We start from the raw sequence: 24,029 nt of genomic DNA on the forward strand, positions 1-24,029 counted from the left end.
TTAACACTTTGCATGAAATGGTAAGAGAACATTCAGGACAAAGTATCCCAGTTATCTGCTCACAAAGAACACATTAATAAAGTGTGTGCTAGGAGTTCAGCAATTCTATTGCTTCTAGATTGATTTCTATATTATCTACATCCTCCTCTCAAGTAGTAGAGGCCAATGAAAATAAATCAAAAGTTCAAGTGGATGGCATGTGTGGGAAGATCAAATAAGCTTTTCATTTTTGGTTAAAGCTGAAATGCCTAAAAATACCTACTGGCATTAGCCTAGGTAAAAAAAAACCTCATAGAATTGTAGAGTTGCAAAGGACTCTGAGGGTAATCTAGTCCAACCCCCTGCAATGCAAATGAACAAAGATATGTCAAAGCAGTAAATAATTCTCAACAATTCCCTTTTAAAAAGTGTCCACATAAAAGGCAAATGGCAGGCAGTAAATGTTTTCGCAAACATTGGGTAGTCCTGCCCATACATAAGAACAGTGAGGTCAGAGAAAGGAGGACTGAGAATGGGTATATGTCGACAAGCATTGGAGCTCTCCATCATTATAAATCACTTCACAGGACAGCTTATCTACGGGGAGGTTCCAAAGCATCAACCCAAGAGTAACTGAGGTGCCCAGGAAAGGTTGTCTGTTACTCAAGATTTCAAGCACACATTTTTTTCTTGCCTGTCTTACCAGGAGGGAAAAAAATGGCTTGCTTACATTTTTTTGAGATGTCATTGAGGACTGTTGTAGGTGGCACTTTATTATCCCATAATTCGGTTCCTACAGCGTTATGAGATGGTGTGTTCTGAAGAGTTTTGCTTGTTGCTGTATACTCGGTGCTGCTGTTTGCTGCACAGGTTGCCTGTGGTTGCAGCTGAACTGAAGTCTGTGGACTTGGAATCTGAGACACACACTGCAGAGGGAGTTGCGGTTGAGCCTGAACCTGAACCTGCTGGGTGGCAGCTGCGGCTGCTGCTGTCGCCTGCTGTTGCTTTTTGGCAAACCTGGGTGGTAGTTTGGAATTTGGACACCTTCCTTTTTCATTTGAACTCTTTTTGGTCCAGACCTAAAAATATATAAGATTGTTAAGAGAGCTTGCAGTTTACCTGCCCAGAACAACTGAAATGGAAACTCTGCTCCAAAGAACTGTTAGATATTTTGTTTTCCCATATACATCAGTTGGGCTTTTTTAAGCTATAATAGGGAAAATGAAGGTTTTATGAAAGGTTTATTAAATCACAAGACATATGGAGAAAGTAAGCAGGAACACTGATTTGAACACAATATAAAATGGCCATCCACTAAAATTGAAAAGAAGCACATTCAAGGTGAAGTACTTTTTGCAAACAATATACAATTTAACCTATGGAACTTATTGCCACTGATATGATATCCACTAGCATTAAGGCACTCTAAATTAAAGATTGGATGAACTCATGGATGACATTACATCAATTAGCTACTACTAGTTGCAAAACTGATTCCTTATTTTCAGTGCCAATATAGCAGTGGGCTCAATTCTCATAATATCCTGATTGTGAACTCCTGAGGCACTCTGGTGGTCAGTCAGGGTTCGTCCACACTTCCACTCATCCCTTGCTTAGAAAGCACAGGTCTGAGTGGTTTTCCCCTTATCCTGTTCCTTTCCTATATATATTAGGAAATATATATTATTTCTGATTTTCAATTTTGTATATTTAAATAATTTTAGAGCCATTTTAACATATCAAAACTTGACTTTCTTCTTCCTCTTTCTGCAGTTCTTTAAATTTATTTTTTATATTTTCGGCATATCTAAATTAACTTAATTTGTTCATTTATTCATCTCCCTTAAATATATACTCTTATAAAACTGCAGGTTATTACAATAATTCTGTCAATGTTCTTCTCTGTTTACAGTTTGTTTGTAAATATTCAACAAACTATTTCCATTTTCATGTTTTTCCGGTATGTTTTTGTATCCATTCTTCTTTTGCTGGGACTTCTTTCCATTTTGGGGCAAGTAACATTCTTGCAGCTGTAGTCGCATACATGAATAAATTTCAATATAGTTTGGGTAGTTCTGTCCCTATAATTCCCAAAAAGAAAGCTTCTGGGGTTTTTTAACAAACATTATTTAAAGCAGGGGTCGGCAAGGCTTATCGGCGCAGTGCGACGCCAGAAATCCCTTCTGTGCCTGCCCAGATGCCAAAAAGTGCACCTGCTCAGAAGCGATTTCCAGCGCTACGGACATGCGCAGAAGCGAATTCCGGAGCCACGGAAGAGAGTCCCCATGCTGTGCTGGTTTAGCGCAATGCGTGGGGACTCCCTGAGCGGGCGGCTCGGTTCAGAGGCAGCTCATGGGCCAGTTAAACGGCCTCCGTGGGCCGCTTCCGGCCCATGGGCCTTAGGTTGCCGACCCCCGATTTAAAACATCTTTTTCAATTCATTATATATCATTTCCCAGTAAGCTTTAATCTTACTACAAAACCACCACATATGATAAAAAGAACCTTCTTTCGCTTTACATTTTCAGCACTTATTTGATTGAGATTTATACATTTTTGCCAGTCTACTCGGTGTTAGGTCCCATCAATATATCATTTTCATACAATTTTCTCTTAGACATAAAGGTAAAGGTAAAGGTACCCCTGCCCGTACGGGCCAGTCTTGACAGACTCTGGGGTTGTGCGCCCATCTCACTTAAGAGGCCAGGGGCCAGCGCTGTCCGGAGACACTTTCGGGTCACGTGGCCAGCGTGACATCGCTGCTCTGGCGAGCCAGAGCTGCACACGGAAACGCCGTTTACCTTCCCGCTGGTAAGCGGTCCCTATTTATCTACTTGCACCCGGAGGTGCTTTCGAACTGCTAGGTTGGCAGGCGCTGGGACCGAGCAGCGGGAGCGCACCCCGCTGCAGGGATTCGAACCGCCGACCTTTCGATCAGCAAGTCCTAGGCGCTGAGGCTTTAACCCACAGCGCCACCTGCGTCCCCTCTCTTAGACATAACATGCTGTAAATTTTATATCCATATTCCACAATTGTTTCCTTGCTCCATATCTATATTGTGACCAATATCTATTGCCCAATTTATCATTAAGGATTTTACTTGCTCATCCTTTGGCTCCCATTCCAATAATATCTTATACATTTTAGACAGCACTTTTACATTACATTCCGTCAGGTCACTCTCCAGTTGTAATATTTGTTCCCCAAACCCTCGTATCCTATCTTTCTTAAATACATCATTCAAATGATGATATTGTATCCATGCTGTTAATTTTCCTGATAATTTCTTAAATTCTTTTAATTGATACTCTCCTCCCTCATTTTAATAAATTTCTATAAGTTGTCCACCCTTCTATCATATTTTTTCTTTACCGCTATAGCTTCCAACGGTGAAAGCCAAAGTGGTGTTTTAACCTCTAATAGATTTTTGCATTTATCCCATACTCTACACATATTTTTCCTAATTATATTATTTGTAAATCCTTTATGTACTTTCACCTTTTCATATCCTAAATAAGCGTGCCAACCAAAAATACTATCATGACCTTCTAAGTCTAGAATACATGAATTCTCTAATGTCATCCATTCCTTCAGCCAACAAAGGTAAGATGCTTCACAGTATAGTCTCATATCCGGCAGGGAACAACCTCCTCTCTCTTTTGCATCAATATTTTATATTTTATGTTCGGTTTTTTCCCTTGCCAAATATATTTAGAAATATCTTTTTGCCCTGCTCCTTTTCCCAGGGAAAACCCAGTTTTTAGTGCTAAATCAGAGAAACCCCAAATTGTTGTTTGCTCCAATTTAGTGCCAAAGGACTGTTTGAGGTTTTCTACAGGGGAAAGCAGCAGGATAAGAGGAAGTGTGGAGAAGCCCTCAGTCCAGAGAACACTCAGCTGCTCAAGCAAAGGATTTGATCTTATTGCTGTATTGAGAAATCTGCCATGAACTGCAAGCAGCTCGTGTTGCTCAGAGCTGGAACGCCAGACCTTCAATGACTATCAGGAAGCACTGTTAGAGCCAACTGGAATTTAAGCGACTTCCCAAATAAGACCAATGAATATGGGTAAGCAAGAATAAAGACTGAAATGTGTTGCCATGAAAGGTTAGGTTTACAAATTCCACCACAGGTTTTGACATTTTTGAAGAACGTTTATTTATTTATTCTGTTTCAGTCTCCACCAAAGGGCCAGCAAATAAATAAATAAATAAATCAGGGTTCCTGTCAAATAAATAAGAAATTCACTACATTTTAAAAAAAGTAACTGCATCATACAAAACTGAGCAACTCAGCATCCTTCTGTGAGAACTGGAGCTTGTGGGTAGCCTGACAGGCTGACACCATGGAGTAAGACTATTTCAGAAAGTAACCAGCTCAAGTGAACAATGCTTTTAGAGAACTCTTGCTACTGAGTTATTCATGCAAGTGTGAGCTCACAATGGAGGGCAGGAATGCACTGCATAGGCACATATTAAATAATGTGTACAAAAAAGATGCCTGGGACAGAGAGAGATGATACATATGATACTAAACCTGCACTGTTTGCTCTTCCTTCTTCCTGCGTTCCTCATCTTGCAGGCGTTTTTGTTGCTTTTTTGATACCACTTCAGTAAAACCATCATTGTTCAAATTGGACTGGGAATCTTCAACTACTGTCACTTCAGGGTGGTCATCAATAATCACAACACCTGTAATGAAGGTCCGAAATTTAGTTATAATTAACCCCTATTCAAATAAATGAAGTCATCATCTGTGGGGTTGGTTCAAATGGCAGAAAAAACCCAAAATAAAATACTATTATACTGCAGACCCATTTATGCACGTTCAGTATGTGTGCAAATGCCGAACCTGGAAGTGATCCAAAAAGTCACACAAGAGGCAGAGTAGGGTGTGGTGGAATGGGGGGTTTGCAGGCTTTTTCCAATGGTGTTTCAAATATACACAATTTCACTGATGTGTTAAGTGCCTCAGAACATAACCCCCACATAAATGTGCGTGTCTCTGTGTGCACCTGTAATACATTTAAGATTCTGAAGAGGAGATTCCAGTACATACTTGCATAGTTGTTAAGGTCAAATTGAGAAATTGCATCCACTTTCTCTTTCGGTTTCTTTGGACCAGCTTTGGGCTCTTCTCGCTTCTTGATGTTGGGATCCTTGGAACCTTTCAGGGCAGCAGCACTGTTCCCACTTTCTTCTGGATGTAAGCTGCTCCCAACTGTTTCAGCACTAATCACAACTGCAGCTTGTTCTTCAAATGGTCTGTATCATAAACACAAAATGAGATAGCATTGTATAGCAAAAGGTGGAGAAGGGAGAGATAGAGCTACATAGAACTTTAATAAGACTTTAGTTGAAGCTAACATGCTCCATTCTGTGCCTCACAATGAATTCAGAAAAGATACTGAGAAATGACAAAGGAAATAGAAAGATGGCAAAGAGCCTATAACCAAGTTGTAGGAAGAAAAACTAATGGGAGGTGCATTTGGCCTAGTTCAAAACTTAAGTGGGTGAAATTGTTCAACAATGATTTAGAGGTAGAACTTAACTACAGGAGTGCTATTGATATTTCCCTGGAAATACCAAAAGTGGGGATTTTATGGGGGGTAAAACCTGGTGGTAGAATACATGACTTGCATGCCCTGCCATGTCCTGGTAGATACAGCTTAGATGGACCAACGGTCTGTCTCTACATAAGACAGGTATCTTTTAGCCTATAGACTTATACATTTGTTTTGAGTATAGCCTATTTTAATGGCAAGAAAGGCATCTCTAGATGTTTTGATTCAGATACAGTATAGGAAAAAGTATCTGATGAAACACTTCTCCCAACAACTTCTAAAGGCAAATTTGTAGATGCTTGAAACACCTACTGGAGGATTTGCTGTTTCAGGGTTGTAGGCAGTGCTAGTCCTGCTCTGAATAATTTGACTATGAATAGTTTAGCACTATTAATTTCAGTGGGTCTAATCCGAGTATAATTTAATTGGATGTGACCCACAAATTTGTTTTTCCTCTGCCTACACTGAGCTACAAGGACTGATCAAGGTTCAATTTGGTTAGCTAAAGAGATTCTGTTTTAGTAAGGTGTTTGGGAAAACTCCTGGAACTGGTGCAGAAAATTATACTTCCTCACCAGACTTTAACACAAAAGAGTAAGTGACTCAATTCTACAACTTGTATATGAGGAAATAAACTTTAAAAAGGTAAAAAGCAGTTGGGGTTACAGGTGCCAGAGACAAGAATAATTTGGGGCAAGCATCACAGCTTTCTGTCTCTATCCATAATTATCGCCTCAATTTTCCATTTATTTTGCAATCATTAGATACCACTTATCAAAGCTAGTTACCGTAACTCAAACCCATTGAATGGTCATAGCTCTTTAAACCAATTTGGTTAAGTGAATCTATTTTTAAGTTTCCAGTGAACTCAGTAATTGAATGAAATTTTTGCATCAATCTTCCAATGGCAAACATACTTACCCCCTTTTCCCAGTTCTTGTTGGAGGGCCACTTCTCCTTTCATTTCTTGGCCCTGAGAAGTTCCGTCCAGATTTGGGTGGCCCACAATTTCCACGACGATTTTGCCGATCAATCCCAGGCCGCTGACTGGAAAAACTTCTCTTGGCTATTTCCCTTTTTGGGGCTAGTGTGCTTTCCCCAGTCTTAACAGCTACCTGTGCTGTAACATCTGCTATTTTTTTTTCATCCCTCTCACGCCTCTCATTGAAATCACTACTTTCTGAAGCAGTTTCCCACTCTTCATTTGCTTGGTCTGAGGAGTTCTGATTGGACAGGTCTGGTGTCTTACTTCCTGACACCTCCAAAGTAGTGCTTGGCTGTTCATTAACTGCGCTACTCATTGCAGCACTTGATGATGAGCTGGTTGTGGCTTCACTTATTTTTGATGCTGCCTCTCTCTCTTTTAGACGCCTAAAGCGTGGTGGCTTATCTTGCCTGGGAGGTCGTGCAGGTCTTTGCCTACGAGGCCTTTCCCGAGTAGGATCAAATTTTCTCTCAAACTTCGCAGGTGGCCTTTTATCCAGTGATATAGAACCATAATGGTCATGCCTTTGTGGGGGCTCCCCATCTTCAAGTTTGGGGGGTTCCATCTGCCTCGGGTTCCACTGATTCTCTCTGTATCCTGGTTTCCTAAGAGTGGACGGCCGAGGTGGACGGCCAACGGGATCTCTACCCCCACGTCTGAACATGCCCCCCCTGCCACGTCTAGAAGGTTCTCCTTTAGGAAGAAATCCTGGTTTGGGTTTATTCTCATCTTCTCTCCCATAAGTTTTGTCTAAAACCCTATTGTCCCCTCGGATATTATGTTCAGGTTTATAAGACAATATGGCTTTTGCAGGCTTTTTGACATCTGTCTTTTCTTCTCTCTTTGGGTGTCTGCCTTTGCTTAAGCTGTCCTTGTCTGAAAGAAGGGTGTCACTTGCACTTTCATGCACTTCACTGTCAGAGTCAGTTTCTGAGCCTCTCTGTCTTCGCCGTTTTGGAACTACTTCAAAATCGGAGCTCTCACTACGGGTTTCACTCTCTTCTCGCTGCCTAAGAGGACCAGAAGGCACGTGCTCCACACGAGGCTTAGTGTCTCTGTAATGTGGATAGTCTCTATTGTGGCCTCTCCCACCTCGACCCCGGCCTCCATAAGAACCTCTGTAGCTTCGTCCTCTAGAATAATATTCTCCACGTCCTCTGCCTCTGTATCCTTGGTCTGGAAACCAGTCCCTATCCCTAGCTTCTTTCCAGTATGTTCTGGGAGGCAAACCAGGTTCTCTTTTCACAGGTCTAGTTTCCATACGAGGTCTCTCTACAGTTCTTTCTTTGTTGATTACTTTCTCTGGCTGCTTTTCTTCCTTTGTTGTGCTGACAGGCTGCTGAACTGGTAGCTGCTGGATAGTAAGGGATGGAAGCTCAACAGTAATTTGTGGACTAGGCAGTTGTGGAGCTATGGGTGGAGATGTCTGTACTGCAGGTGGCTGCTGAGACACTGGTGGTACGATTGCAGGCTGCTGGACAACGAGAGGCTGCTGCACAGCAGGTGTAACTGTGGACTGCACAGGAGCATCTGCGCAGTCTGAAGCTTGTGGTGTGCTTTGCAAGGCCTTTTTACCACCAGTGGTGGTCTTCTCTGGTTCTAGCCTGGGGGGTGGAACCTGAGACTGTTCCTTTTTCTCAATCTTGCTAGCTCTCTCATTTGTCAGTTTTTCTCCTTCCCTTTCCTTCTTTTGTTCACGCTCTTCTCTTTGCTCACGCTCTTCTTTCATATCTCGAAGGATAGGCTTTTTAATAGGACCAGACCTTCTCACTGGCCTATCACTACCTTCCTCTCTTCTCCCATAACCTGGTCTTGGACCCCACCTAGTTTCAGATTTAGGCTTAAAGGGTTTTTCAGGCTTTGGTCCTTCAGACAGCCTATTAGTTACAAACACTTCTTTTTTCAGTTTACTATCTATTCTTTCAAGAACTGGTTCTTTTGGCTCAATGTGTCTGCTGCTGACTTTGGAAACATTTGATTGTGAATCATTTGCTTGGTCTTCAGATTTCAGAGAATGGCTTGACCCATGAGAAATGCTCTTCAGGGAAGTATTGCTCTCTTCTACAAGCATTTCTTCTTCCTTGGAGATCTGGGAGACATTTTCTGCATTTACTTCAAAACTCAGCGCAGGAGCAGGTGTGTCAGTTTGGTGAGGCTGAGCATCTTCTAAAGTCCTGACTGAAGTCTTCTGTACACTCATTTCACTGGGTTCTTTGAAGAAGTCCACCTTTGTCTGAGAGTCCAAATGAATCTGTTCTGCTGCGTAAACCTCTTGAACAGCTATGTGTTCTTGATCCAGAAGTGCCTCAGGCCTAAAAGAAGGAAGCCACAATTTAAGTTGAATTCCTATCAAAGTCTCTATATATTAAACATGATAAAAAGAATGCAGGACAACTGCTGTAGGATTAGCCCATACAATGTTCACAAGAGACAGAAAATCATTTCTGGAGAGCATTTTAGCCAATGAACTTGTGGTGGGGGACAAGGCTAAAACAGGGTGGCTAGCCTCTGGCCTCCAGATGTTGCTGGATTACAACTCTCATCACCCCTGCCCTGACAACTGGCCATGCCAATGGTGTCCGTGCCCACCCCCACCCCCAAATTGCACTAACAAACCCCTGAAGCAGCCAATTAGGAAGAATCATTCTGCCGGTCACTTCAGATTCAATAAAATATATGAGGTACACTGAACATTCTAGTTGTATTACTGAAGGTCTACCATGCAAAAAACTCAGCTTGTTGTATCCCTTCATATTTGAAAGTGTACAAAGCCAGAGCAGTTACCAAGATTATGGTCAGAGTCCAACCTTGCATGCTGTGAATTAATGAATCCCTAGAGAGAGAACACATACTACCCATTTGAGAAATATCTTTTGTGCCCCCAAATGTGTGCCTAATATAGTCTTACAACTTGAAGCAAGGCATTTGTTATTTGCAAACAACAGTGTTGCCCCTTGCAATTGGTTATTGGATTTTATGCTCAACACACTTGGACTATCACAAGCTTTGTCTGCAGGCCAGATCCCAACCTCCCCCAAAGACCACTTTGACAGCTGACATCAGGTAACAACTTCAAAAGGCCCCACTGAAAGTGAGTTCCTTTGCACTGTGAAAACCAAACAGCTGAAAGCACACATTCAAAGGTCTTGCTTTCAGCTTCAGACCCCTCAGGTGAACCCATCAAGAACTCCCTAGTGCAACACATCCCAAGTGGGAGAACAAGTGTAAAAGAACAAGTGGGAGCCCATTTTAAGCTCATAATTGTTCCTTTGCAGCTGCATCCTTACCTATATATCAACTGGCATCACATATGTCTGGTATTAGGCAACAGGAAGTGGTTTGGGGAAACAATCTTGTGGGCCAAATCAGAACCCTAGATGGATCTAACTTGGCCCATGAGCCAGATATTCCCTAGGCCTGTTTTATGGTATGTGAAATGCACAAGATGCAATAGGATAATGCAGAAAAAGATAAACAGAATACAGTAAGAGAACCCCAAAGCTTACCTTAGATCTTCAGTGTCTTCTAGGATTTTGGGGGGATTGCTAGTCTGCTGAGGCTCTGCAAGAGGATATGGTTCTGACCCCCACACCATGCGCGGTTCTGACAAAGGAATAGCATGCTCCCTTGCTGATCGAGTAACATGATCAAAAGAGTCCGCAGCAGTTCCTGCCCCTTCCATCTGGTCCCTTCTTAGAAGTGGCTTAGGAGGTATTATTCCTATAATGGAGATATTGAAATTAAGAAGTTAAACCATACAGCTCAAAAAAGTAACTGAAAGGTCAGCGGTTCAAATCTATGTGACGAGGTGAGCTCCCTTTGCTCTGTCCCCGCTTCTGCCAACCTAGCAGTTTGAAAGCATACTGCTGCTATGGGAAGGTAAATGGCGTTTCCATGCACTCTGGCACTCGTCACAGTGTTCCGTTGTGTCAGAACCCTACACATCAAGATGATCTTACAAATGGAATTTTAAAATTTAGAAGCTGTTAATAAAAAATTTCCTCTCACAAAGAAATTTTGTTGTGGAGTGGCTTTTCTAAAGCTTGTAAAGTTTTCTTCATGAAGTACTGTGACAGACTCACTAGCATACAACATCACAGTACTTAGAATCTGTGCCTAGCACAAAACTCTACAAAGGCTAGAACCTTCCTGCTTGCCCATTAAAAAATATAGCAGCACATTTTGAAAGCCTCTTAAGATCCCTCCCCTCTTCACCCTGGCACAGCCTGACTTTTGAATATGTTCCGTGGAAAGAAAAGGCCTAAATGTAGCAGAGTCCAACTGGCAGCATTTAATGTAATGTTTAGTAATGTTACTAATTACTGATACTGGTATTCAGCAATTTCCTATTTGTAACAGAGCTTAAAATAAAACAAAAACAAAAAAGCACCTTCAGCTTTCTGCTGTCTGTCAAAGAGATATCTTACCCAGACTCCTCTGAAATGAGCAACAACTATGCCATCACAAGTAAAACTTACATAGCAATTTTCTTGATAGACTGTGCTCAAGGACAATGCAATTTCTTGAGAGCTTTCCTAAGCTGGATAGAACCCCAATAAAGTGCCTTAAGCCCACAGAGAGGGGTTGGGAACAGGAAGAAGCCTCTGGAATTACAGTGGTACCTTGTTTCTTGAATTTAATCTGTTCCAGGAGTCCATTCGACTCCTGGAACAGTTCAGAAACCAAGGTGCGGCTTCCAATTGGCTGCAGGAGCTTCCTGCACTCAATAGGAAGCCACATCAGATGTTCGACTTCCAAAAACATTTGCAAACCAGAACACTCACTTCTGTGTTTGCAACGTTTGGGAGCCAATTTTTCCCTGACAACTAAGGCAATCGACTACCAAGGTACCACTGTATCTTAATCATGCCAAGAACAGGTCAGGTAGTAGGATTCCACTGTGCATGACCAAAAAAACATTTCAAAGGAATGTATAACGGGAGTTTGCCCACACTTAATCCTATATGCCCCTCAAAGAATGGGTTCAGCTGACGGAGGAGAAATAAACATGCAGAAATCCCAAGAGGAGGCAGATGAAAAAAGGTAGCAGGGACTGGGACCCACACCCTGCATTGAAGAGCTCAATGAACCTGAACAAAGGTTGTAAAGGGAAGCCTAAATGCACTTATCCACCCCTCCTGCCTCTGTTGAATTATTTGCAAAGGGGAAGGGGAATGAAACGCAGCTGTGAGGCTTGTTCACAGTCTTAAGAACTGCGGGCCAGGAATAAGCTCAGCCGGGAAAGAACAGTGTTCACTACTGCTGTCTCCTTTCTCTCCCTTGCCTACAAAAGAGGAACCTTGCACAAATCAGATAAAAATCAGCAGAACAGTGCAGACTTGGAACTCGTTCACTATAAAGACAGGAGAAAAGACTTTAGGGAGGTAGGAGGTATCCCTAGAGATCAGCCATCATGTAGTCATAGAAGAAAATATGTTTGGACCACTGGGATAACAGCAAACAGACATAAACCCTTTTGAAAACAACAACAATACAGCAACTCTCTAATTTAGCAGTCAGTAAACATCTACTAAATAAACTGGGCAGCCAATTGTAGTGAAACACACCACATACGACAATAAATTAAGTCACCAAAATTAGAGTACCATAATTCCACACAAACAGAACAGGTTTTGCTAGGATATAACAAAGGTGTAAGATGCATCTCTTTTAAGAAGGAGTTCCACTAGCTGGATGCAAATACAGAAGCAACTTCTTCAGTAGCCATCAGTCTAAAATGAGCCAACCAAAGGAGGATCTCAATTGCCATACCGATTCACATTAGAGTAGGCAAACCATTAGGGACCTTGGTCCCAAACCATTTAGAGCTTTAGAACTCTAAAGAAGCACTCTGAATTGTGTCGAGCAACAAATTGAGAGCCAACTAAACACCTTTAGTATAGGTGAGATTTGTACCTGGATGAATGGGTGGCATATCCATAGCAGGCCTTCCTGACATCATTCGTGGATCCACATAAGATTGCATCATGAGCCACCGTGGATCAAAGCCCATAGAAGCCAAATGTGGGGGGTGAGGCTGCATGGGCTGATAGAGCGGTCTATGTGGTGGCGGCGGCGGAACAGGGCCAGCAGAAGGCTGAGAAGGTGTAGACTGTGGTAGGACCCCTTGCTGCTGCTGCTGCTGCCACTGTTGCTGTTTCATCTGCTCCTATAAAGCAAGAGAAAATATGAAATTTTTGATAAGCTATAGCAAATTAATTTTAAACAAGTTTTTCCTCTAAAAATGTTTTAGGCACCTTATTTCAGAGCTTTTTTGGCGATGCTCCAATTCCAATTGAACCCAATAATTTATTGGTACACACATAATGCTCTTAAGCTTCAAGCTCTGATTATGAGGTTAATGTTTGCTAGATATGGCCAAGACAATAGACATAAACCTTAGCCATAAGCCTTAGTCCTTATTCTTATAAGGACAGGAGGGATTAGCATTTGGAAGTATTGTGACTGTACTAGGTCGCTGAGGACAAAAAGAAGGAAACAAGGAGGACCATTATTGGAAAAACCTGGATGGGGAAGACAAGCCTATCTTAGCCCTGAGGAACATAGTGGACAGACAAATGAATCATCTGGCACAGTAATTTGAATGCATGGTAACATTTGCAAATCTTAAATATGATAGATGGCAAGCTATGGCTGACAGATCATTGAATAATGGCAAAGGTTACAAAACACTTATGAATACGGGAAGTTATTACTTGCCAACTACTGTATGTTACCCACATCTTAAAGTTTAGTTACTTGTCTGGTGTCTCCCCTTAACCACAAATCACAATTCTCCCCCCCCCCAAAAAAGTTTTAAGATTATTCACCCTGAGAATGCAAATTTATACTATTAATTAATTAATTTTGTATACCATCCTTCATTTGAAGATCTCACAGCAGTTCAAAGTGCAGAAATGCAAAATAAATAAATACATAATAAAAGCAAGGGGAAAACACCAAACCAACCCATAACTTCATCTCCCACAATTTATAACTATATGTATTAATCTCAAAGTGCTATCCTTTTACCTGTTGTCTCTGAAACCTTGGTGGCAATGATTTCTGAAACTGTTTTGAATAGCCAGAAGAAATAGCAGGACGAGGCTGAGCACCAGAATCAGTCTCGCTTTCGTGAGAACTTTCTCTTTCTCTTTCACTATGATTGCTTTCTTGAGTGGTGGAAATAGCTTGACACACTGTCCAGGGGTGGTGAATGCAAGAGAAAAATAACATTAGCACCATGGATGATAAATATGGATGATTACAAGTTCAAACTCAAAAACCACTCCAATTATCTTAAATTATTATTGTTATTATTATTATTTATTATTTATACCCCGCCCATCTGGCTGGGCCTCCCCAGCCACTCTGGGTGGCTTCCATAGAAACAAAAAATACACTAAAATATCACACGTTAAAAACTTCCCTGAACAGGGCTATTAATGTCGGTGGGTTTTTTAAAAGACTTATTGGACATCATGACAAAGCAATGCTGAAACCGGGGAATAGGAGAGGCAGAAACTACACAAATGTGGCACAGGTAAGAAAATGTTGCCTTGAAAGCACACCCCATGGAAATAGGTACGTAAGCTCTGGAAAGTGCACAGACGACAGTTCAGGACACCTTGTAATAAACAGAGGCCGTTACCTATTATGCTCCTGATCTACAAACGGTTTAGAAATCTCACCTTAAACAAGAATTCCATTTCCATAAATCTGGAACAGATGTGCAGATTAAAACCACGTGTTTTTAGAGGCTTTTTGGAAGCTGTCACTGAAGCAGCTCCCATTGCAAATTAAGCACTCTGTTAATAAACATAAGTGACAGCTTGCTTTTTTAGCAATGTGTACATTGGCCGCAATCCTGGTGACAGTCATGCAACTAAAACCCCATTAACTTTAATGCATGCAGGATGGAAGCAATGTTTTTAATATACATATTTATCTGCATTGTGGCACATTCTGTTCAAAATTGTTTAGACAAAACTTGCAAATGCATCCTGCTCCTGACCTTTCGGGTATTCATTAGGATGGTTTGTTTTAAACCCACCTTATAAATTTTCTGTCAGAAGACTTATTATTTCAGATATTACAAATGCTACTTTATAATCTAGGCCAAAGGTTTTCAACCTTTTTGAGTTCACGGCTTCCTGGACCAACTACATTATTTCTGCGGCACCCTGCACGGTTCAGGAGCCCAGTTATGTCACCCCTTGTCTGCAGAGCTGGCAGCCTCTCACCCTTTTTCGAACACCCTCTCTCGTGGAGGGTTCCCGCAGCCGCCTTTCTCCTCTCCTTGAGTCATCCAGGCAGTTGCTGCTGCTGGTCCTGGTCTCCGAGCTGCACCACCCTGCCCCAAAGAGAGGTGCTTCCTCACACTGCCCCCCAGGGGCCTGGGAAAAGGATGCCCCCAGCCTTAGTGGTCCAAGGGGAAGCAGCAGTGGGTGCTGCAGGGCCTGCATGGTGGAAAGGCTCCCTATCAGCACTAGGCACTCAGCTTCCAGGCAGGCCTTGCACACAGCAAGCACCAGAAAGGCGAGCGCAGTGCCTGCCTGCCCAGACTCCCACTGGTTTGTCCATTCTCAACAGCAAGGGCTGGGGTGGACTGGATGTCTGGGTTCCCTTGCCCACTTGCTTGCTTATTCCAAGGCCGCCTCAGCTCCTGGCAACCAGCACCCCCTGGCCAGCACCAGTGGCACCATTCACCTGGAGAGCTTGTAGTCAGCGCTGCTGCAACAAACAGCTGTGCAAGCCTTTAGGAGGCAGAGACTTGAGAGGGCATCAGAGGAGGGAGGGAGGGAAGGAAGGAAGGAAAGAGGGACAGAGGCCAGTGTTGCCTGCAGCACCCCTGACCCATAATTCAAGGCACCACAGTGTGCAATGACACACTGGTGGAAAACCACTGATCTAGGCACATGCAATTGCAACCAAGTAAGCTTTGTCTTCTAGCTTTAGTTTACAAAATGCTGAATGCAGTTGCTATTTATCTCATTTATGAATTGCTTCCCATGAGGCATTCTGAAACAATTTATGACATTTCCTTCAATATATCCAAAACTAAAAGTAGTACAGTGGTACCTTTGGTTACGAACTTAATTCGTTCTGGAGGTCCGTTCTTAACCTGAGGCACCACTTTAGCTAATGGGGCCTCCCGCGGCTGCGTGATTTCTGTTCTCATCCTGAAGTAAAGTTCTTAACCTGAGGTACTACTTCCAGGTTAGCTGAGTCTGTAACACAAAGTGTTTGTAACCCGAGGTGTTTGCAACCCGAGGTACCACTGTACAGTTCTTAGGCAGTGCTATATTTAGGATTCTAGTTACAGACAGCAAGTTGCTTACTTTAAACAAACAAAATAACTGGTACAAACCTCTCTCCTCTTTACTGCTGCTTTCACTTTCTTGTGGCTTCTCAACTGTAACAGATGGAGTGATTGGCTCTTGAGGTTCAGACACTTCAGCTTTTGGTTTCTCTTCTGCTTCTTCCTTCTCCACTTTTTCCCTTTCCTTCTCTGCTTCCTTTTCCCTCTCTTCGTTTTCTTTTTCTTCCCTTTCCTTTTCTATCACTGTGTCTTTTTCCTTTTCACTTACTTTTTCCCTCTCCTTATCAGTATCCTTCTCCTTCTCCTTCTCTTTTTCTTTCTCTTTCTCTTTCAGTGGGTCTTCTCGGGGTGGTTTTGTTACACAGCCAAATTTCTCATTTAACCGTTTTAGCTTTTCAGCACATGCTGCTTTTCTCTGCTCTTCCATTCTTCGCTCCTCTTCCTCTCGCCTTTTACGGGCTCGCTCTACAGCTGCAGATACTTCTGCTTGCTGTCTTCGCCTCTGTTTCCAAATTTCATCCTCATCTGGTGTTGGCCTAGGAGGAAAGGGACCTTGCTTTCCTGGCCCTGCCAAGCGATCTGGAAGTGGATGCTATGTTTTTTGAAATAAAAAAGTGCAAGAGTCTCAAACAAAGGCAGTTTTAGACCCACCACAGAAGTGTATATGCAAAGTGATTCTATGGTTCTTTTAGCAACTCTGAAACAGGGGTCTTCAATCTATGAACTGTCAGAAGGTCTCACACTAAAGTTAGGCCTAACAAGTGAAGTGCTGATCACAAGCAATGCAAACTAGAAATATGCAATTCTGTTGGAACTTCTGTTGGAGTTCTATTTATTTCCCCCTAGTTGGGCAGCTGTGCAGAAGACTGGGCCTCAATTAAAAGTTGTAAGGAGGAAGAAAACTTTATCTTAACAGAGAATAAAGCTAGGGCTAAGGGCACTGCAAACACCTACTACTCTAAAAGCATCTTTTCAATTCGTTGTAAACTGACAAGCAAAGAATAAATAAAAAGCTGCAATAAATATTTGCCAGCAGTGGTTTCCAAACTCCTCCCACCCATGGACCACTTGGAAAATTGCAAAGGGTCTTGGCAGAACATTTAATTATTTTTCTGTCTGTTGTAGCAATTGCAATGCGCTGTGCAGGGTGCTGCAGGATTTTTAAATATATTATTGCTTCTTTTATTTCTTATATGCGGTGTTAGAAATTCCCAACTGCAACCATGTGGAGATCTCTGTATGCCGGGTTGGCAAATGACATCCCCATCTGGTTGGGTCCTTAAGAAGCTAAGCAGAAGAACTTATTTATTGCGTTTATATCCCACCTTTTTCTCCAAGGAGTACATGGATCACCCTCCTCCTCAGTTACTCCCTACAATGACCCTGTGACATAGGTTAAGAGGCTGTGACTGGCCCAAGGTCACCCAGTGAGCTTCATGACTGAGTAGGGATTTGACCCTGTCCTCCAAGGTCCAAGTCCAATACTCTAACCACTATACCACACTACTGGCTCCCTACATTACTTCTGCTATGGGGCAAGCATATAAATTAAGTGGGTAAATAAATAAGGGAGAAGCAAAATGTCAATTGGAGAAGAATCTGAAATATTTTCCTTGAAGCTTGAATTTGTTTTATTCTGTATTGTTTAGTTTGATGTTTTAATGCTGTAAAAGCTGAGATTTTTTCATTAAAATATAAAGCACTATAGAAATGTAATGAATACTACCACTACTAAATTTCATTATTTCATTGGGAAAAAGGGCTCCTAGACATTCTGTTGTGGCATCCATCACCTAGGTTTAAGTTGCGATGTGGCAATTAGTTTATATATTTGAGTTTCAAACACTGCTTATAGGTATTTTATTGCACATGTTACTTGCAACGTGTGCACATTTAACTTCTGCGCATTCAGCTTTATGCACCTGGCAAAATTTCTTTTAAGATTTTAAAAGGGATGGAAAGGTGGTGAGCGTTTGGGGGAAAAGACTTTGGCAATCGCACCCACCCACTGAACCTAATGTGTTTCGACCATACGTCATTTTGGTTTTAGGTGTTATCCCCGGAATGTAACTCAAGTGTAAGCTGAGTCACCCGTATCACAATTTGAATTCCACAGAATTAAAATTGTTACATGCTCTTCAAAGACATGCTGTGGGCCACCTGAATGAAGTTTGCAGACCACAGTTCAATTCCCTGTGCTGTATTTTATGGAATTACTACATTTAAAAAATGTGGATTGTAAGGAGTGGAGAAGATAGCCTGTTTTAATCTCTCAACTGAAAGTAATTTACTGCTAAGTATTGCAGCTGGGATCCAGAGGATTGTCCATAGGTATTAAACACAGGCACCAGGGATTTATTGCCTCCCATACATATACCTCCTCTGCCTTACTATGGCACTGCTAAGGATCAGGGAGGGCCCTTGGAGCAGCATTTGATGTGATGTGTGGGACTGTAGCTTGAAGAGGGAAATCACTCCCTGGTCATGCATTGCTACACATCCAAAGGCCTCTTTGAATTCTACAAAGTCATTTAAAGGAAAAAAGAAATGGAATGAAAATATCAGCTGGTCTTCCATGTATTGCAATGTGCACTGCATGACAACTATGCAAAGCATAATCATACATTTTACTAAAAAATTAAAGAAAGTAAGTTAAAGATTGACAGTTGGGCCCAGAGGTGAATTTTGCTCATACCTGAACAGATTTTGGCTGAAGCCCAGAACTGCCCCTCTCAAGCACTGAAGACTGGGCTGGTGTCAGACTGCGTTCCTATTGGATTAAAAAGCACAACTGTAAATATTCTTGTGAAACAAGCCGAATGCTGTTGATTTAATCCTTTACTAGTTCCCTTTCAGTTGGATGTACACAACATGTAATTACTCACTTAGGAATCATTCTTAACACACACATCTTCATGCTCCTGAAGGGGAAAAGGGCAGAGGTGTCCCTTTGTCCAGTGCTGCTGGCTACTGAAGACACTGTGGTCACTGAAGGTGTGGCACTGTTTGGGAGTTACCACCAGCCATGTTCCCACTGGCAGTGGCTGGCACAACACCCCCGAAAGGGTTGTTTTGAGTGGGTGGAATAGAGTCAGCCAGGGAGCTGTTGGATCCTAAACGGGCCCAGTGGCAGGCCAGGGGCTTGATCCAGGCCTTTCTGTTGCAGCAACATGGTGCAGCATGACAATAAGCAAACCAGAACAAAAAAATGTGATTTTCCTGTCCTGGCCAACAGAAGCTGGCAAGGATTTGGATCCAGCACTGGCTTCATTCACTTCCATCATCCCCAAGGCAGGGGTCCTGGGTTAGGATTCATCGTTCTATGCCAATACTAAAATCCCCAAAATATCCAGCAACAGAATCAAACATTCTTAAATCAGCCAAACCACAAATCTGTTCAGTGTCTCTGATAATTGGAGTTCAAATGTGCTAAAGGCTTCAGACTCAAAATCTCTCAGTGCCAACGTAAGGGGCACGCAGTCTCCAGTCAGTTTCCATGTCAGCACAGAGACTAGGTACCTGTCTTTTGCAGGAGACACTTAGATGCACATAAAGTTAAAAAATGCCAATTCTCTATTTAGAAAGAATCTTTCAATCTGTATGAGCATTCAATTACATGAACACATAGTTCCAGTTACAGATAGGTAGCCATGTTGGTCTGCCATAGTCAAAACAAAAAAAAGTGTATCTGAAGAAGTGTGCATGCACACGAAAGCTCATACCAAGAACTAACTTAGTTGGTCTTTAAGGTGCTACTGGAAGGAATTTTTTTTGTATGAACACATAGACACAGCTATCTCAGAAAGTAAGTCTTTTTTTCTGTTCATCCAAAAAAAACCTTTGCTTTGTCAACAATCACATATATGGCAGATCAGATATATGCAGAATGTTCCAAATGGAAATGGACAGACTAGGTCTTTTGACTACAGTGGTACTACAGTGGAATCAATTCTATGATTCTATGATTCTACCTCAGGTTAAGAACTTAATTCATTCTGGAGGTCTGTTCTTAACCTGAGGTAACACTTTAGCTAATGGGGCCTCCCGCTGCTGCTGTGATTTCTGTTCCCATCCTGAAGCAAAGTTCTTAACCCGAGGTACTATTTCTGGGTTAGTGAAGTCTGTAACCTGAAGCGTCTGTAACCCAAGGTACCACTGTACTGTTGGATTCCATCACCTTTAACCCCACTTAATCAATGATAGGTTTAAAAGGTACTAACCAATTCAATACACCAAGTGGTTACCTCAAAAAGAGAGGCTATAACTTGTTGGGATGCAAAATGCAGCTCAGTCAGAAGGGAAGCTAAGATAAGAGTAATTGGGGGGGGGACCTAAAAAACCCAACACAACGCCCTTATTTTATGTAAACTCCCCTCCAAAGCATGTTTCATTACTTCATTTACACTTTCATTAACACTGGTTGGAGAGACATACCAGCACTTAACTAGTTCTAGTACAATAGTATCTGGACAATGAACACCTAAATTGTAACTTATACATCAGGAGAGAAAAGTGATTAGATAAAAATACCTGATCAAAGTAGTTGCTTTTATTATATGGCACTTTGGAACCAACTGACTGCAAAGGAGCAGATGATTTATGTTCTCCTGAATCTTTCTTCTCCACATCTTTTGTAGGTTCATTACTGCATGAAGGGGATCATAAAAGGTCATATTTTGCATACCACCCTTTTTACATGAAACATGCTTTTTATGTTAATTATGAGGATTATGTTAATCTTCTCAAGTTGCAATTTATAGCTGTGTTTCCCACATCCAAAACTCTAGCTCAGGGGTTTGCAACCTTTCAAACAAAAAGAGCCACTTGGACCCGTTTCCAAAGGAAAAAAAACTGGGAGCCGCAAAACTTGTCATTATAAAAACAACTTTTTTGTCACTTTTTAAAATTATTTCTTTGTTTGACCCCTCAGAATTACTCCTCCTCATAGAAATAAACGTTAAATTAACAAGTTAATTAACAAGTGTGTGTGTGTTCTTCACTCCCCTTCAAAAAAGTGACCAGCGTACATGCCTCCTTTCAATGCAGTGACCAGCGTGCATGCCCCTTACAATGTAGCGGGCGGGCAGGCAGGCGACGTCGGGACGGTATGTGACTAACGCACACACCGCCCCCATGCGACGTCACAGCCAGTACAGCGCCCGCCACAGTGGGGAGTGTCGGGGCGCACAATGCGCCTCCTCCCCTTGCTAGTATCCGCCCTGGAAAAGGTGTAAAAGAGCCACATGCGGCTCTGGAGCCGCGGGTTGCAGACCCCTGCTCTAGCTACTACATAACTCTCAGTCTCTCGAGGGCATTTTACAAATGTAGTACAAATACTAGCTGATTATTTCAGATTTCTAAACATGAATATATATTGTGTGTGTGTGTGTGTGTGCGCGCGCGCGCGCGTGTTTGTTTTATAAATCACCTGCTATACTGTTCTTTCTGGTTACTTCCTTGGTCATCATCATCACTGAAGTTCAACTGTTCAGTATAATCTACCTCACTCTGGGCTCCTAGAATAATAAAGAATGGTAGGTCAGCACTGCAAAACACTTTTCTATATGCAACCAGTTAAATGTTCACTGATATTAATGTTCTTACCAGCCCAGCCTTCATCAGCTTCAGCATCCAAATTATCAAACTTGTCAAGTTCTTTGAGCTCATTAGCACTTAGGATGGCTGGGCGTTCTACAGTTTCTGAGCTCCATGAAGAGGGCCCTCTACCCCTTGGTCCTCTAGAAAAAGAAAGCCATCTATCATGTAGGGTTTATATATCAGTATTTCATAGTCAAGTTACTGAAGAGACTTAAGATTAGTTTAAGCTCAATACTGAAAGAAATAGATACTTGTTTACAAACAGCAAGTTTAATTAACAAAGGGAACTATTTTCAATTACTAGATGTCAGAATCAAATGTTAAAGAACCAAAAAGGAAAAAAGTTCTAGGTGCTGACATATTAAGTGCTTGGGTGTTTGAGGTTTCCCCAGTGCTGCTGAAAGAATAGAGAGACAATTTAATATATACCAGACACACGGCTATATCATCAATAGTAATTTTATGCTTTGTATTGTTGCATCCTCTTTAAAGCTTAAAATAACCATGGTTTTAAAATTATGTTAAACAAGACTATATATGCATTATGCAAATATAGTTGTGATATCAAAAAGTTTTAAGATCAGTAATCAAATAATGCATGTAATGGGTATTTTTACCTGGTAACCTCAGATGGAGCAGGGAACCTGCTGGGACCTGGCATCTGAGGATATGCCAATTTGGGGTACTGGTTAAACATCTAAGGCAAAAACAAAACACAAGATATGTAAACATTGTATTTTAATTAAATGCCAAAAATCATAAATTGGAAAGTGAGCGTTTATATAATATACCAGAAATAAAAACTGAAGTCTACCTAAAATTAACAAACTCTTAAATTGACAACTTTATACAGTTAAGTTAGTTAGGTGTGTGCCTTTTTGCAAGTCCCTTGCAATCAATCACAATTTCTCAATCACATCACTTGCTAGGAGAAAATGACTCTCAGCAATTAACAGCAATAAGAATATAAACATCATAGCTGCAAAGAGCTTAGCAATTCCACTTCAAAGGAAAGTTTCCCTCCCTTCAGATCCCTCAAGAGAAAGAAGTCTACAAGATATTGATGGACATGACTTACATAGGGTGGTATCATTGCTCTGTACTGAGACATGATCCCAGGCTGTTGCTGACCATTAAGCTTGGGAGCAGGTGGCAGTGCTATCCTTATATCCCTCTTCTCTGGTACCTTGGGGCCATCACTCTGTTCTACTGGTCCAGGCACATTACCGTCTTCTTGAGCAACAGGTTTTGCTTCTTGATCAGTTGGGGAATTTGGAGAGTTCAGATTCCTGCCTCCACCTTCTCGCCAGCTAGCAACATCTGCAGTGGGATAGGGGAGGTTATATTCTAAACAGATTTCTGAACACCATTTATTTTGTGTTGTGCAAAAGGTGCTTGGTATATTTCTCACCAGCTTCACCCACCCCTACCCCCCAAAAAGGAGCTTCAGTGACAAAACTGTCATCTCAGCCTACTTGAGCTGTGACACCACCAAGAATTAGTCCACTTTAGCCACAGAAATTGTTTAACTTGATCAATTCAAGCTATCGATAACCGAGAACATTCAGCAGTTGCTGTTTTAAATAGGGCTATCACTGGCTCAATTAAGGCACTATACTAAACAGTGGTTAAAGAAGCTGAATTATAGTTTAATGCAGTGTTAGAATTGGTTAACCACAATATGCAATAGCCTGGCAAAACCCAATCAGAAGCCACATTTTTTTTTTTTAAATATAATTTTTATTAGGTTTATAATATACAAAATTCAAATTGCAAAAACATATTTCCATAAATCTAATGGGCTCCCCCCATCTTCCGAGCACTGCATTCTCTGTAAATCCAAAACCTCAGCAATTTGTTGACTTATTTTAAACATAATAATATATCTTCCATTTTATCGTGATATCTGGTCTCTAAGCATTTCAATCCAAATCCATTAATTTTTAATTTCAACACAATAAAATTATTTCATTACACCACTTCTGTCTTGTTGTGCCTTATTTACCAATTCAAAAATTTACCGATACTGAAGCTGTACTTTCCTAGAAAGGAGCATATTTTTAACATTCATACAACTTATAATGCTTTTTCAAATAGTCCTTAAATTTTTCCCAAACTTCCTCCGTTTCTTCTTCTCCCGAGTCTCGAATTCTGCCAGTCATTTCAGCCAGTTCCATATAGTCCATCAGCTGCGTCTGCCATTCTTCCAGTGTGGGTAGATTTTGTGTCTTCCAGTGCTTTGCCATCAAGATCCTTGCTGCTGTAGTAGCGTACATAAAGAAAGTTCTATCTTTCTTGGCCACCCTCTGGTCCACCATGCCCAAGAGGAAGGCCTCCGGTTTCTTGGGTACGGTAAATCTAAGCACCTTTTTTAGTTCATTATGTATCATCTCCCAGAAGGCCTTCACCTTCGGGCAGGTCCACCAGAGGTGTAGAAATGTCCCTTCCTCTTCTTTACATTTCCAACATTTATTATCAGACAGGTGATATATCTTTGCAAGCTTGACTGGGGTCATGTACCACCGGTATGTCATTTTCATAATATTTTCCTTCAAGGCACTACATGCCGTGAATTTCATTCCGG

At 41.6% G+C, this 24,029-nt stretch overlaps 1 protein-coding gene across 13 annotated transcripts in view; it reads right to left on the minus strand.

Annotated features, from left to right (window-relative positions):
• The window catches only part of PRRC2C (proline rich coiled-coil 2C), an 84,720-nt gene that overhangs the window by 33,476 nt on the left and 27,215 nt on the right, over window positions 1–24,029 (minus strand). For all 13 annotated transcript variants that reach the window (XM_081914997.1, XM_081914995.1, XM_081915003.1 and 10 more), the window contains exons 6-19: window positions 22,524–22,765; window positions 22,063–22,142; window positions 21,452–21,585; window positions 21,276–21,363; window positions 20,378–20,492; window positions 18,543–18,617; window positions 15,896–16,439; window positions 13,558–13,724; window positions 12,442–12,694; window positions 10,032–10,245; window positions 6,462–8,837; window positions 5,036–5,241; window positions 4,514–4,668; window positions 710–1,058 (exon numbers count right to left, since the gene is read on the minus strand). In XM_081914997.1, coding sequence (XP_081771123.1) covers window positions 710–1,058; window positions 4,514–4,668; window positions 5,036–5,241; window positions 6,462–8,837; window positions 10,032–10,245; window positions 12,442–12,694; window positions 13,558–13,724; window positions 15,896–16,439; window positions 18,543–18,617; window positions 20,378–20,492; window positions 21,276–21,363; window positions 21,452–21,585; window positions 22,063–22,142; window positions 22,524–22,765 — 4,998 coding nt within the window. The remainder of the gene's footprint in view (window positions 1–709; window positions 1,059–4,513; window positions 4,669–5,035; window positions 5,242–6,461; window positions 8,838–10,031; window positions 10,246–12,441; window positions 12,695–13,557; window positions 13,725–15,895; window positions 16,440–18,542; window positions 18,618–20,377; window positions 20,493–21,275; window positions 21,364–21,451; window positions 21,586–22,062; window positions 22,143–22,523; window positions 22,766–24,029) is intronic.

Source organism: Podarcis melisellensis, assembly GCF_964234715.1.
Source record: "Podarcis melisellensis genome assembly, chromosome: 6".
Lineage (NCBI taxonomy): Eukaryota > Metazoa > Chordata > Lepidosauria > Squamata > Lacertidae > Podarcis > Podarcis melisellensis.